Source organism: Amblyomma maculatum, chromosome 2, assembly GCF_055883805.1.
Source record: "Amblyomma maculatum isolate TAMU_Amacu chromosome 2, ASM5588380v1, whole genome shotgun sequence".
NCBI classification, from domain to species: Eukaryota; Metazoa; Arthropoda; class Arachnida; order Ixodida; family Ixodidae; genus Amblyomma; species Amblyomma maculatum.
In genome coordinates, this window is record NC_139345.1 from 150,700,347 (window position 1) to 150,715,539 (window position 15,193).

General features: G+C 43.8%; 1 protein-coding gene across 4 annotated transcripts in view; it reads right to left on the bottom strand.

Moving 5' to 3' along the window:
* The window catches only part of LOC146200173 (uncharacterized), a 41,959-nt gene that overhangs the window by 15,635 nt on the left and 11,131 nt on the right, over positions 1-15,193 (bottom strand). The window contains exons 1-2 of one of the 4 annotated variants that reach the window (XM_084595408.1): positions 13,785-13,892; positions 13,181-13,314 (exon numbers count right to left, since the gene is read on the bottom strand). The exons of 1 other annotated variant lie outside the window; for it this stretch is intronic. In XM_084595408.1, the coding sequence (XP_084451534.1) occupies positions 13,181-13,262 (82 nt within the window). In that variant the 5' untranslated portion in view covers positions 13,263-13,314; positions 13,785-13,892. Of the gene's footprint in view, positions 1-2,981; positions 3,083-13,180; positions 13,315-13,784; positions 13,925-15,193 lie in introns of those variants that run through there. 2 more of the 4 variants (XM_084595409.1, XM_084595411.1) reach the window with 2 other exon arrangements.

Genomic DNA, 15,193 nt, shown 5'->3' on the forward strand with positions numbered 1-15,193 from the left:
CACCTTTTCGGCATTGCACTAGACAGGTCAAAAACGAAATATCGTCTTCCCAGCATTTCCTTGATGGAGGCCTCTAAGAGAGTTGAAGACATGACGACGGCCGCTTTTAAGGCGAAATCCTTTCTTGGTTCATCAGGGGCTTGCGCGGAAAATAAATGCCCGCGGAAACCTTGACCAAAAGGCAGATCTAAAGCCGATACAACACAATCCACATAATAAGCCAAAGAGCAAATAGCGAATCCAGTCACTATTATTTGGCTATAAAGCCTTAACGGCATGCAATGATGACTAGCCGCATTAGTCATAGCACAAAGCTACGTCATAGCCAAGGATCCGATCCAGAATCTAAATAAAATGTCAATGTCTAATGCAGTCATGATCAATTGGGTATGATGCATTAAACGGGACATGACAGCTAACATTTGAGCATAAACTGATTATTGCATTTCCCTCCACACAGGTGAAATTATATTTCTTCTATATTTGAGCTCATGCGATGCAGTAGTTATATTTTAAATGACTTTTTATTATTTAGAAAGCAGCTTGGCTGGTCTGGCAACTATTGGCCGCTCACAGCACAACGGCATATAATTCACATGTCGTCTGCTATTCGCGTTTTGGCTGCACTTTTGCATGCACGTCGTGGACGGTGAATGCTGAGAGAGTTTTTTTATTTGAAAAAATTTTTATTTGCAAAATCTCCTCCTTCTTTGATCCTTCACTATAATATGCGACCTTAATCATTCTCGGAGAACTGGAGTTGTTTTGGGCTTTCGTCTAGCGATTGTCGAAGAGGCCGGAATTTATGGGCGCATGTTGTATAATTAGGTATACAATCAAAAGCATTTATTAACGCGAAAGCGTTACTTCGCTATTTTCACTGATTTCTGTCCGCAAACCATGTCCGCAGGCCGCGTCCGCAGCAGTTGCGGGTAATTGGGAAGCGGTAGAGGTTAATCAGTGGTGACTATGCCGAAGAACAAATACATTGTTCTATACCGTGTAGTGCAGCACCATGCTCGCCAAGCATTTTTACCTGAGGAAACAGCACTTTATCAGTCGTTCACGAAAGAAAAAGAGACATGTCCTTTGATATTGCAGCCTGAATTGTAGACGACTCGCACTATTAGTCACATCCTTAATTCAAGTCTTCGCCGACAGTGCAATCGAGAATCCATATAATCTAACCAAGGTCAGCGCAAAACGCGCCTGTGCATTATTGCACGTAAGGAGCTTTAAGGGGACCCATTTCCTTTTGCTTCCTAAAGGAAGCATTGAGAAACTGCATAGCCGTAGCCGGCACAAGACAAGGAAATTGGAGAGGCGAAGAGGGCTTTAATTTCATGGAATGGGATCAGAGTGATGATAAGAATAACAGTGGCTCTATCATTGTAGGCGACTGCTGCTACCGATCAATGTCTATGTAAGAAAAATTCTTGAAGGAAATATAGTAATGAAGCGAACACTACGTTCACATAGAATGAGAAACGTCTTTGTTCTGCGTTGAGGCCCGAATAAAAATAAGGTGTCGTTCGAAACATCACAGCTCAGTTATGAAATACTGGGGGAACCAGTTTCTGTAACCAACCGGGGTCAGTTTCACAATCCCTAACGTTTTCCTTTAGCTTCTCACTGGGTCTAGTGCATTTCACCTGCCATCTTTCTTTTAGCTAACACGGAATGTAGAATTGTTATTTAGTGATCAACAATTTCAGTCTTTGGAAGGCAGCTGCAGTATCACGTAGTATAGGCTATGCCCTATACTATACTAAGCCATATAATATACAATCGTACTGTAGTTATGCAGTTATGCAAATTATTCAAATATGGCGAGGCAGATATATGTTTTATTACTTTTTTAAACTCATTACGACATTATGTCACCTTAAAAACTACCTTTAACTTTCCGAAACAATGTATATTCTTCATGATGAATCTGCAGCATGTTCATGAGTTATGAATAATGACATAGGGTGGTATACGGTGCAGGTGTTCGCGTGTGATGTCCGAGCTGCATCTTCTGTTAAATGATTGAGAAAAAATGAGGAGCGAATTTGTCGCAAGGCTTGATCATAGACCGTAATACTAACATCCCACTTGAGGCCCCACCCCAATCAGGACCAATTTGAGGCGCAATGTTTACATATATTTGAGAGATTCAGACCACCGGAAACGTACTAATGTAGGCGTGCGTATACCAGATGCCAGGTGCCCACGCACAGTGCCACGATTATGCCAGCAATCGTGAAAAGGAAATGTCCTGCGAACTCTAAAAGAAATGTACGCTAGGACGTCACGTTCCGCTAGAAGTCTGTATTTCAGCAATCTGTGAAGTGAACCGACAAGACCAGTTTTGTGAACAAGTAATTTACACAGGAGTACGGTAAATTTTTTACCGAAATCAATATATATATTTTAAGTGGTACATGGCGACCCTAAGCGATATCGCTGCTGGGGCGGGATCAAAAAACCGTGGTCATGAATGTGCTTAACAGGGCGGAAAGAGATGAAAAGTTGCAATCTTCTTAAGGAGCAGAGCTCGCTTTTAAAAACACGGGTCACATTTCCCATTCTAAGTTGCCAGTCAAATGTAAAAGCATTCGTTGTTAGTCTGTCTGTGAGAGATGGTATTCCTTGTATGTTACATAGAAAACCTTCTACAGTGTCTGCTGCATTGCTAAAATATCAATCGCCTTCAATTTTTTCCATCGCTCACAGTGTCCCTGATTAGATTGTAATACCTCCCAGCATTGAAAAGAAGAGCAAGTCTAACTGGACTCACTTAGGGCATTATTAATTATTTCCCGGATTCATCCTTTCACTTAAGAACTTACTTTTTCTGATACTTCCACTTCGTATAATCAGCGGACATTCATTTATATTATAGCGAATGCGTGCACAGAATGGGTAAAGATGTCTGGCTGCGATTCAGGCATTTCGGGGCGTGCGACGGAAGACAACGGAATACTGAGACGCCGTGCCTGCACAGGAGACAACGAAGGCAACGATGGCCACAACGCAAGGGAATCCCATCCGCGTGGTGAGCTCCGTGAATTGTTAGTCGGTAGCAGCAACCAGGCACAGTCCGAGACACTGCCCTATATGGAGTGCGCCGAGGCGGTTCCTGCCCTTTATATATCTTGACCCATCGCACCTGATAAGCACACTACCTGGTACGCGGTATCACTATTTTATCGCGGTTATCAGCGTACGCCAGCTGGCTTTTGAAGAGAATGCGCTGACGTCACCCCAAGTAAGCCGGTCGTGGAATACCCTGTTATCGATTGCTGCTTCGGTGCAAGTTCGCTCTACTGCGATATAAACTACGTAGTCCTTTGGCACTCAGCTACGTGCTGGTTTTTATATCGAAGATTTCACCTTGCGCCTGCTTATTCTCAGTGCCACTTCTCTTGCATAATGACGGTCTTTTATTTGTCGTTACATTTCTATATGAGTGACATTTCTAGGATTTCATAGGGTCTGGTGGTCCAAGAACCTGTCAAGTGGCCTCGTTTCTTGAGATACGGCTGCCAACATCTCGTCGTTTACTGCAGCCTTCTTCATGTTCAAAGCGAAATGTAGATTTAATAGCTTGTTCCAACGTCTAGCACTGCCAGTAGCTGTGCCGTAGGGCACAATTTCAGCACGAGAGATGGGCGCCGGAGTCAAGCGATGGCAATGGCGATGCGGCGGCGATGTCCGTTCTTTGTCTTCTTTACAATAGAAAGAAATAGCTGATTGCAATTATTTACCTGAGATATATATTACAGCGGCGGGTGATATAAGCGGCTGAGATTTAAAGTGTAACTGTTGATGTATAGGTGAGGAATAATTTACTGTTATCTAAGTTTCCTTAAACCCTTTAATGCCAGGATACATGTTTACTCGGACAAGAATTGCACCACTCTGTTTGATATCATTATGAAATTTTATTTATAACGTCGCGAACTGTCGCCTCTTATCGTGCAGGGATGAACTGCTGCACTAAAAATTTTCTCAATGTAGGCTTTGTGGGGAAAGGAAGGATTAAAACGTAACAGAACCTTCATCCCTGGGCCACATGCCGTAATTCATCAATGCTAGTGCTCCACGGGTTCTAGTGGTATCGGCAGCGGCCATTGTACTCCGAATGTGTGAAAGGGCTTGACGTATTTTTATCTCTTATGGTTAAGTGGATTCTCGTAGTAAACCCAGTAAGGCACAGAGGAAATTAACCCAAAATTACATTCACCTGCGCAGCAGGAAAGATAGCACGCCGGCGAATGTGCGGCGAGAAGCTCGGGCGCGGAGGCATTGAAGTCTTTAGGCCGTCGTTAAAAGGTGGAGTTGTGTATCATGCGACGTGCGCAGAATAAATAAAAAGCGTTGGAGACAAAATAGCGCACGGGTGTAAACCTAACAGCTGAATTGACATGTTAAACAGCCACTCGCTGATGCTGTGCATCAACGTATTTTTCAACTTCCATTCGTGCGCACGTCAGTCCCAAAAGAAGACCACGCAGGTCTTTACATGTGCAAGCTAAACGTTTTTCAACTGACCGCTTGGTAAAAAAGCCCGAAGTACAAATGAAACGATATCTTAATTTGGATATTTTGAGGGGGGTACCCACGTTGGAGTAGATTTGTAGCTATGTTGAAATGACTCATTATCATCCTCCCGAGCGTAGCTATGCGCAAACAAAAGAAAGATATAGAGCTTTCTCAACTTATGAGTTTCTGATAAAGTTGTACAGCTTTCCATGACAGACGTAAGGCTGTGCTCGTGCGGAGTAATAAAGACTTAATTATTATTTATTATAACATTTTATTTATTGTTCAAATGGGACTAAGGAAAAGTCGGTCACACAATGCAGGGATTTCTATTGATCGAGCCCGAAATTCGATAATTTTGGGTAGCTTTGCTCAGGTGCACGCGCTAGAGTTTTTCTAGACTTCTCCAAGTCATTGTTGAGAGAGCAAAGCCTGTTCCCAGCGCTCTGTGGTTAGTTACGGTGCCTTTTACCGCTTCACTCCTCTCGATAGCAAATGCCGATGTGCTAAGTCTGATTGATTCGCACAGCCGCTAAGCTTCATCATCATCTTAATCATCAGGCGGACCCCCCGCAGAGTGAAGACTCCATCTATACTCCTTCAATGAACCTGGTCTGATGCTGACTGCACCGACGTGGCCTCTGCAAACTTCTCAACCTCATTTTCCCACCTAACGTTCTGCCGCCCCTTGCTGCACTTTCTTTCTTTGTAATCGAATTTGTTACGATTACCAACTATACCGTCATTAACCCCGGTTATATCTCTGACTCGATCTGCACGCTTCTGCACTACCATAGCTCTCTGCGTCGACTGGTAGGCTTAGCTCCACAACGGTTTTGTATTGCTAAAACACTCATAATATCGTGAGAGCAGAGCAATGATATTTCTTGTGCCTGTCTGATTGTCTCCCCTCCACCCCCCCCACGATTGTGAAGTCACAGCCCATGTGTCCAGGGTACGAGTAATTAAAGTAGCGCTTTCACATGATGTCATTGGACTAACCGGTTGAAATTTCGGATAGAACCTAGCGAAATCGTCCAAGGCATTGTTATGCTTTTAGACTAAAAAAATACAGCTGAACGGTAATGAATCGAAGACAAAAAAGCGAACACGGATCGTCCTAACTATCGATGCAGCCGATCAACCTGATTTCGGACAGCAACACACTATGGCGTTAAGCATCGTGTGTCGTCGTCTCCATCAGTTTCCATCTCCGTGCAAAAGTTTTCGGACGTAAAAGTCAGTTCTAGTACGTCAAAACCTCGCCGTTGTTTGCAACAGCTGCGTCGAACGCGGTAACGAGAATATTTCAACTTTTTATGATTTATCCTGTCTTTGAGGCCTTACCGGCGACTTAATAGGAAATCTTGAGGAGCAGACTGTGAACTAATAATATAAGCAAGGTACCCATCGCTTTCATGGCATCCTCTACTTCCTTTTTATACTTTTTACTCTGAGGCAGTGAAATATATCACGGGAAAACGTATTTGGGTTTAATTACAACATCCCAACTTGGACAAACCATTTGACTTTAATGTGTGGACTGCTGCGAAAGCGGTATGCGATTTCTGTTTTAATAATTTAAATACTTTCCGGTTTCCTGAAACGAGTTAGCTCTAAACCGCTCTTAGTTTTCTGAGTGCTCCTGAGCTATGTAAGGGCCAGAAGCCAAGGCACTGGCGTCTAGATTGAATTCGCAGAAAGACAGGCGTCACTCGGCTAATAAGAAAAAAAAAAAGAACCGGCGCCGGAGTATGTATAAGGCGCAATGCGACCTCTAATTGTGATGCCAAGAATAGAGGACGTAATGGACATTATTACTAAATATGAGTACGCGGAGCCAAAAAGAAAGTTTTCTATCGCAACAAAGGCTCCACCCTTCCCGCAAGTTCGGCGCATGGTTTGACCAAAGCATCGGAACATCACAAAACATCGGTAATCTTCTTCAGAAAAAATGTTGCTGTTCGTCAAAGTTTGACTCTACCTGCAGATGACTGAACGCGGCGTCAATGTCTTGTTGCGTCTTTGCCGTCTCAATTTAATGTAGGACAGTCGTTTATTTCATCCCCCTGACAAGCGCAGTTGAGGTTCAGTCCAACAGCATCTGCGAAATATGCCCAGCAATACCTTTTCCTCAGCTACTAAGGCCGCCTTAAAACTTGATTCAGCCGGAATTTCATCAGTGATGCCGGTTCTAGAGAGCAAACTTATAGAAGATAATATGGGTGTGTTTGAAGAAGGATGGTAGTCGAGGTCATAAGACCATTTTTGGTTTCAATGAAGTTTTTATTTGGATTGAGACAATGCGTGGACACAAACGAACCACCCAAGATTTTCGGGATACCCAGCAGCTTTCACCTAAAAGAATATCGCATTTTTCAAGAGGCTGTAAACATCGTTATTTTTTGTTTTTGATTTCGCAGGGTTTCAAGTTCGGAGCCCGGCTGTATGCCTACTAAAATTCTGTCAAATATCACTGTGTATCTAATAAATCTCGACGGAATGTCTCAATTTGTTTGCAAAACTAGCAACACGTTTTTGCTGTGCAGGTTTGGGACGAAAAAAAATTGCAAACTTGCTTAAGGAGTTCCGTGCGTCAATTTTCAACTCTCCATCTGGCAAGATACATTCAACTCTTCCCAATAAGCTTTCCTCTCTGCATACCGTTCATTTACATTGTTTTTCGTGAAAATATCAAGTTCTATTCCGATAACGGTTTCCTCCGCAACGCTTGAAAAGGTGCCAAAATTTAGGAAACATAAATAGGGTAATTGGGGTTGTAATGAAGCAAAAACACTCACCTTCGATATCATTAAAATCTCCCTCAAAAGCATTGCATTAAGGTTTTGAAATTTATAATAGTCAGTACAAAACTGAGTGCATACAAGTTTTTGATCCTTGAATTGCTTTAAGACACCTCATCGTAGAAGAAGCCTCTGGAATTTGTATTTAGTACCGGCAGAACTTGGTTATGTTTTATATCTTGGAATATTCAAAGCCTTCTCAAAGATTGCAAAGCCTTTATAGCTTTTAGCGCTGCTCATATCTTCCTCAAATGGGACGTGCTTGCTATTTTGCGCAAGTTGTCGGGAACAGGCCGACTACGGTACTTAACTTATGTTTACCTTATTTTATATTCATAATGAGCTGTTTTGGCATGCAAACTTTTGTGACATATATTATATCTTTGTCACATAATACAAGAAATAAGGTTGATATATCTTAAGTTTACTATTTGAACCTGAACTTATGTAGTGTAGGCAGCAATAGAATCTGCGACTCTTCACACTCCATAAAATTTTGAACCATATCGCACCTGATCTAGGCACCCCCACATTCCCTGCAGGATGGTTGAGATGTTTTCGGGGAAAACTCTTACATTTGCTCACTCGATCTAGTCCCTCGAGGTCTTATGGTTCTACAGGCAACTGACAGCAGGGAAATCGTAGTTTGTTCAGAATGACATATTCTTATGAGGAGGAGCCTAAGACACGAAGAACTTGTAAATGGGATGCTGCTCCGTCTCCACACGTACGGTCCGGTAAAACTTTGATAAAAAATTTTCAAGCCGATATCGGTGTTGGAGCAGTTTACTGTCCAGCCCAGGTCCGCACCTACATTATAAATTGCGGGACAAATAAGATCCTCCGTGAGTGCATGGCACGTTAGCGGCTTGTGGCCCCCAAGGGTGCATCCACATTAAGGAGTTCGGCATAGAAGCGCACTCTGCATTATAACGCGCAGGCGTAATCTCTATTGGCAACGAAGCATAATTTCTGGTGGCCGCCGCATGCCGTATATATAAGCGTTGCATCACCATGCACTTGAAATATACCAATTAATAATAGCCCACAAAGCTTCATATTTTATTTTCCCACTTTTTACTTATTAAATATATGCTCGATGACGCAGGCAAACAATCTTTCAAAAGGGGGAACAGTAGCTAAATTTAGTGATACATTGGGTCGCACATGTGAAATATGGACTGATATAAAATCAACACGCTAGTCATGCAAATCAATCTAGCTATTTTAGTTGTCTTGATTCACACATCAGATGTCCGAATGCCCCATTATTATTTTACAAGTGGCTTAGTGTAATGAAGCGCTCAACACATGGCAAGATGCTGCTCGCTGAAATCAGAGAGGAAAAAGGAGGGCTGAAGTCTTGCATCTACTTATCTCATATGCCTACTTGCTTGCTCCGGATACAAAGTCAAGCTTTTTCAGCACATGACACACCTTGGATGTACACCTTTGCATAAAGGATCCTTTTTAGGGCTCAAAAACACACATAATATTCGTGCCATATACATTTTCGAGTTTGATGTGACCACCATTTCAGCCTCGGCACTTCCCAACTTAATCTTTCACCACTCCTTGGATAGAGCTTGTACGGTTCGGAAAGCGTCGAAGGAGAATAAATTACAGTCGACTGCAAGTACAACTAGAGCTGTGCATGGGCTCGGGCTGACCCGACAGCCCTTACCCTTGTCCAACTAGCGGGCCGGGCTGGGACCACACGAAACACATCTTCACAGGTTCGGGCTGTTCTAAGGCGCAGGTATATTCGCCTCGGGCGGGTTGCGCCGTACACTCCGATCACGAAAACATGCAACTTTTAGAAAAGCGCGAATACGGCCATGGTACAATAAGCAGAATGCGCCGCATTTTCCCGCGTCCTTTTCACGCGAGAGCTACTGAGTCCTTCCCGGCGTTGACACGCCTATCATCCCCGCCTCCTCGCCGAGAACGTATCTTTGGTAGCCATCAGGTACCGAGTAGAGGGGCCCATGATCGCCACAAATGCACCATTTCAAAGCATAATTATTGCTTTTGCGAAATAAGCTATTTTACGTATGTGCTGTCCCTCTCTTTATATTAAGCAAATCTGTCATTTCAAACGTGAGAATTCAACAGTTTTCAAGATCGTGGATAAAAGTATCATCTTGATATTATTTCCTGCTGTACCATCGCTTCAGCATGGTATGACATGACAGGCCAGGCCTTAAATCTGAGTGTCGCGCAGGGCCTTACTGGGCTCAGACCCTTGCAGACTCACACCGGGCTGGGCTCGGGCTCAGAATTTTGGCCCTTGCACATCTCTAAGATCAGCTCATGCTCTGGGGTCTCTGCATTATCCTTGCCATGGCTGAAACAGCTTTGTTTGCACGCTCTCTTTTTCGGCACCTGCGTACTTGATACGTACAGCTCTACAGTTCTTTCTTGGCTCTGTCGGTGTGTACATGAGGAAAGATATGCTGGGCAGCCTGGAAACAGTGTCGACACCGCGTCACAGGCAAGCGACGGCTTCCCTCGCGGAATCAGCACTTCACTGTTTTTGCGGCTCAAAATGGCATTCACATATTGCCGAAGAAACAGTGAAACACCCATCCTTTCTTTGTAGATTGCGCTCCTATTTAATGTGGAGGTCATCGTCAGTTGGAGCCGCGAACAACGACGCCTTGTGCCCGCTTGGGTAGCCCGTATGGTATCCCGGTGTGAAACAGTAGGAGTCTGTCCGCCGCTTCGTCATGCCGCGGGCAGTAGTGCGCGCATGCTCGCTCGCACGCACGCACGCACGCACGCACGCACGCACGCACGCACGCACACACACACACACACACACACACACACACACACACACACACACACACACACACACACACACACACACACACACACACACACACACACACACACACACACACAACACACACACACACACACACACACACACACACACACACCACACACACACACACACCACACACACACACACACACACACACACGCACACGCACACGCACACGCACACGCACACGCACACACACACACTGGTCATGACAAGAACACTGGGCCTTGGCAAGCACAAGACAAAAAAGCCAAGGGATGAACCCAAAACTACAGCCCAACCAAACACATGAGAGGTAGCCTAACAACTGTCTCTCCGCGGCCTGTATGCAGAGATAGCTGGCAGGCCCCGCCACAGTAGTATGAAAGAGACCAGCAGCGCCTCTGATAGTGTTCTCAAACTTGTTGCAAGTACCCAACCAGGGTGGAGCTCCGGCAACGGTGTTCTCGTTCAAGTAAGCGCCTATAACGGCTTTCAAGAGCGTAACGGGCCGCCGGAAAGCCGCGGCCCGCCTTGCCGCTCGTGCCACAAGAATAACTTCGATTTCACTACGGTTTCATGCGCAGAAAGGGATAGTTGACGGAATTCGGTACCAAATAATAGATCCAAAGCCAAACCAATGCCAATCCACATAACAAGACCAAAAAGACAAAAACGCATCCAGTCAGATTTTATGACTATGGGTCTAATGCCTTAATGAGATTGCACAATGAATAGTCATATGACTCGTAGCTGGAATCCAAGCGATAGCCAAGAATTCAATCAAGAATCCAAATAATAAATCAGTACCTATTGCAGTCATGATAAGTTGGCTATAATACCTTAATGACAATGCATAATGACGCGACATAGTTACAGCCTTAAAGTCAGCCAACAATAAAATCAAGAATCCACATAACAAGTGAACCAAAAACCAACGCCAGACGACCCTGTGTGTTTTCGAATCAAAACATGTAAAGAGGTGTAATGCCCCCCCCCCCCCCCCCCCCCCCTTGAGTTTTTTTCCCTCTAAGCAGCATTGTGAAATTGCAATAGCCGCAGCCGGCACAAGACAAGGAAATTGCATGAGGTACGGAAGAGGCCTTTCAACTTGCAGGAAATATGGTCCAACTGAGATAAGGACGACAGAGGCTTTACCGTTGCAAGCGACTACTATTTCAGATTAACTTCGCATAAGAAAATTTCTTGAAGGAAATACTTTAATGAAGAGGACAGTAATTGATATGGGATGAGAAAAGCATTTTTTTAGGTGCTGGTTTCTCCAATAAAAAATGTGGCGTTATTCTGAACATCATTACTCGTTTATAACATATTGGGAGTACTAGTTTGTGTAATGGTCCGGGGACAGTTTCACAATCCGTATTGTTTTTCTTTAGCTTTTCACTGAGTCCAGTGAATTTAACGCGTCATCTTTCAATTCAAAGGGAATACATACTTAATTCCAGTGATCAGCAATTTCAATGTCTGGAAGGCTGGAGTAGCATCTCGTAGTACTGCAATATTATTCATATATTCTGAAGTACTTTTCATTTTGTTTTTAACTGTGGACTACAACTTTGGCACCTCAAAACCTACCTTTCACTTCTCGAATCAAATAATATTTCGAATACGGTCATGTCTCTTGAATAAGACATGACCGTGGTATACGACGTAGTTATCTGCGCGCTATACCACAGTCGAGGCGACATCCTCTGTTGAACATTGAGAAAGCTTGAGGAAAAAGTTCGTCGCAAGACCTGATCTTGAACGCCAATATTAGCCAATTGCTGGCACAGCCCCAGCTGAGACAATGTTGAGGCGCAAGTTTACACATATTTGAGATATTCAGCCAACAGGAGACACACTATTGTAGGCGCATGCCGGACGCCAGCTGTAGACGCACAGTGCCACACCTATGCCAGTACGCGTGCGAAAGGAGGGTCCTGTAAACAGTAAAAAAAGTTTACGCTGGGACGTCTCCGCTTCCCATGACAGCAGCTGGCACAAGACAGGGAAATTTGAGAGACACAGAAGAGGCCTTTAAGTTGCAGGGAATATAAGAGTTTTCATAAGGATGATAGTGGCTCTACCACTGTAGGCGACTACTGTGTCTCGTCGAAGTCTATTTAAGAAAATGTCTAATGAATAAGACAGTACTTTGATATGTGGTGAGAGAAATGTTTGTTCTGTTTTAATGGTCGGATGAAAATGACGAGTCATTTTAAACATCATAGCTCAGTTATAAAATATTAGGGTACCAGTTTTTAAAATCGGTCAGGGTCCGTTTCACAATCCCTATCGTTTTTATTGAGCTTCTCACTGGACCCACCCAATTTCAGCTGTCATCATTCTTTTAGCTAACACAGAATGCAGATTTTCAGTGATAAACAATTTCAATGTCTGGAAGGCGACCGTATTATCTTATGGTATAACCCACACCCCATATACTAAACCATATACTATAAAATGTATTCAACTGCTATATTATTCAAATATTGTGAAACATTATGCTGCCTTTAATCCTACCATTCACTTGCCGCACCATAGCATATTTTACAAAATAACTCTGTAGCATATTCAAGCTTTCTGAATATGACATAAGGTGGTGGTATACGGTGCAGGTGTCCGCGTGTAATAACACTGTCAAAGCGACAACCTCTGTTAAGTCACTGAGAAAGAATGAGGAACAAGTGCGTCGAAAACCTTCATAAAGTTCAATACTAACAACCCTTTGTGACCCCACTCCAGTCAGGACCAATTTGAAGTGCAATGTTTACATATATTTGACAGATTCAGCCCACCGGAGACGTACTAATACAGGCGTTTACCGGATATCAGCTGCACTTGCGCAATGCCATGACTATTGCAGCACTATTGCGAAGGAAAGATTCTTTAAACAATAAAAAGCGTCTACGGTAGAACGTCTCGACTTCCCTAGAAGTCTATTATTGCGGCAAACCATGAAGTGAACCGACAAGACCAGCAAATGGTAATTTGTGAACGAGTAATTTACACATGAGCACAGTAAAATTGTTACCGAAATCAATGAAGGCAGCATCAATTCCAGCAGTTGTTGCATACATAATCAATGACATCGTCGAAGTGGCACATTGCGACATTAAGAGAAATCTTTCCTGAGGTGGGATCAAGAAACCGTGGCAATGGATGTGGCTTAAAGGACGGAAATAAATGACAAGTTGTAACTTTTTACAACAAGCCGCAGAGCTCCTCACTTCCCATTCTAAGTTGTAGGTCAAATGCAAAAAAATATTCGTTGGTAATCAGCCAGTGAAGGATGGTCACATAGAAAACCTTGTACAGTGTCTGCTGTATTTCCAAAATATCAGCCTCCTTTATATGTTTTTCTATCGCTCACAGGGCCCCTGTTGGAATTTTATTGCCCCCAGCATTAAAAAGTAGACCAAATCAAACTGGCCTCTCTTAAAGCATTAATGATTATTTCCCGTATACGTAATTTCCCTTAAAAGAACTTCCCTTTCTTACACTTCCACTTTAGACCATCAGCGGTCATTCATTGATATTTTAGTCAATGTGGGCTCAGAATTCGTACAGATGTCTGGCTGCGATTGAGGCATTTCAGCGCGTGCGACGGAAGACAACGGAATACTGAGGAGCCGTACCTGCACAGGAGACAACGAAGGCAACGATGGCCACAACGCAAGGGAATCCCATCCGCATGGTGAGTTTTGTGAATTGTTATCCGGATGCACCAACCAGGCACAGTCCGAGCCACTGCCCTATATGGAGGGCGAAGAGGCGAATCCTGCCCTTTATATCTCTTGACTCCACAAACCTCCGTTGAGTGCACGTAGTCACACTTGATAAGCGCACTACTTGGCATGTGGTATCACTATATTATCGCCGCTATCAGCGTCTATCGACACCAACTGGCCTTTGAACAGAATGCACTGACGTCACTCTAAGTAAACCGGTCGTACCGTGCTATCGATTGCAGCCTCGGTGCAAGTTTGCTCTATTGCTATGTACCTACGTAGGCCTTCGGCAATGAGCTAAGTGTTGGCGTTTTATATCCAAGATGTCACCTTGCGAATTACACTCATTCTCATAGCCACTTCTCTTGAATTATAACGGTCTTTTATTTCTCGTTACTTGTTTATTAGAATGAAGACATTTCTTGCATTTTTAGGGTCTGGTTGTCCGAGAGGCTATAAGTGGCCTCGTTTCTCGAGATACAGGCGCCAATACTTCTTCATTTACTGCAGCCTTCTTCAAGTTCAAAAAAACAAATAGCCGATTACAATTATTTGCCTGAAATATAAAATATTACAGTGGCGAGTCACTGCCTCTAAAGTGTAACTAGTTAAGTATCATCATCATCACCACCATCATCAGGCGGTCTATACACCCCCCAGGGCGAAAGCCCCATCCATACGTTTGCAATTAACCCGGTCTGATGCTGGCTGCACTCACTTGGCCTCTGCAAACTCCTCAACCTCATTTCCCCACCTAACGTTCTGCCTCCCTTTGCTAAGCTTTGTTTCCTTGCAATCGAATTATAATTGCCAACTGGAACGCCCCTAAACGCGGTTATATCTCTGACTCATTCTGCACGTTTCCGATGTCTAAATAATACAACTACCCCTTCCGTTCCATAGCTCTCTGCGTCGACCGGTAGGCTCATCTCCACAACGGCTTTGTATTGCGAAAGCAGTCATGATATTGTGAGATCCGAACAACGATCTTTTTTGGACCTGAATTCAGATTACCCCCCCCCCCCCCCACCCCCAGATTGTGACGTCACAGCCCATGTGGCCTGGTACAGGTAAATAAAATACTACTTTTACATTGTGTCATTGGAATAACCAGGTGAAAGAACCAAGTGAAATCGTGCGAGGTTGTATGTCTACTTGTTATTTTTTCAGCATGAAAAAAGTGCTGTTGTAACTGAATGGATGAAATCCAAGAATATGTCTTCGGAAGCGAGCACGAAATTTCCTAACTATCGATGCAGCCGATCACCCCGCGTTCGGACAACAACACACTCTGGCGTTTAGCATCGTGTGTCGTC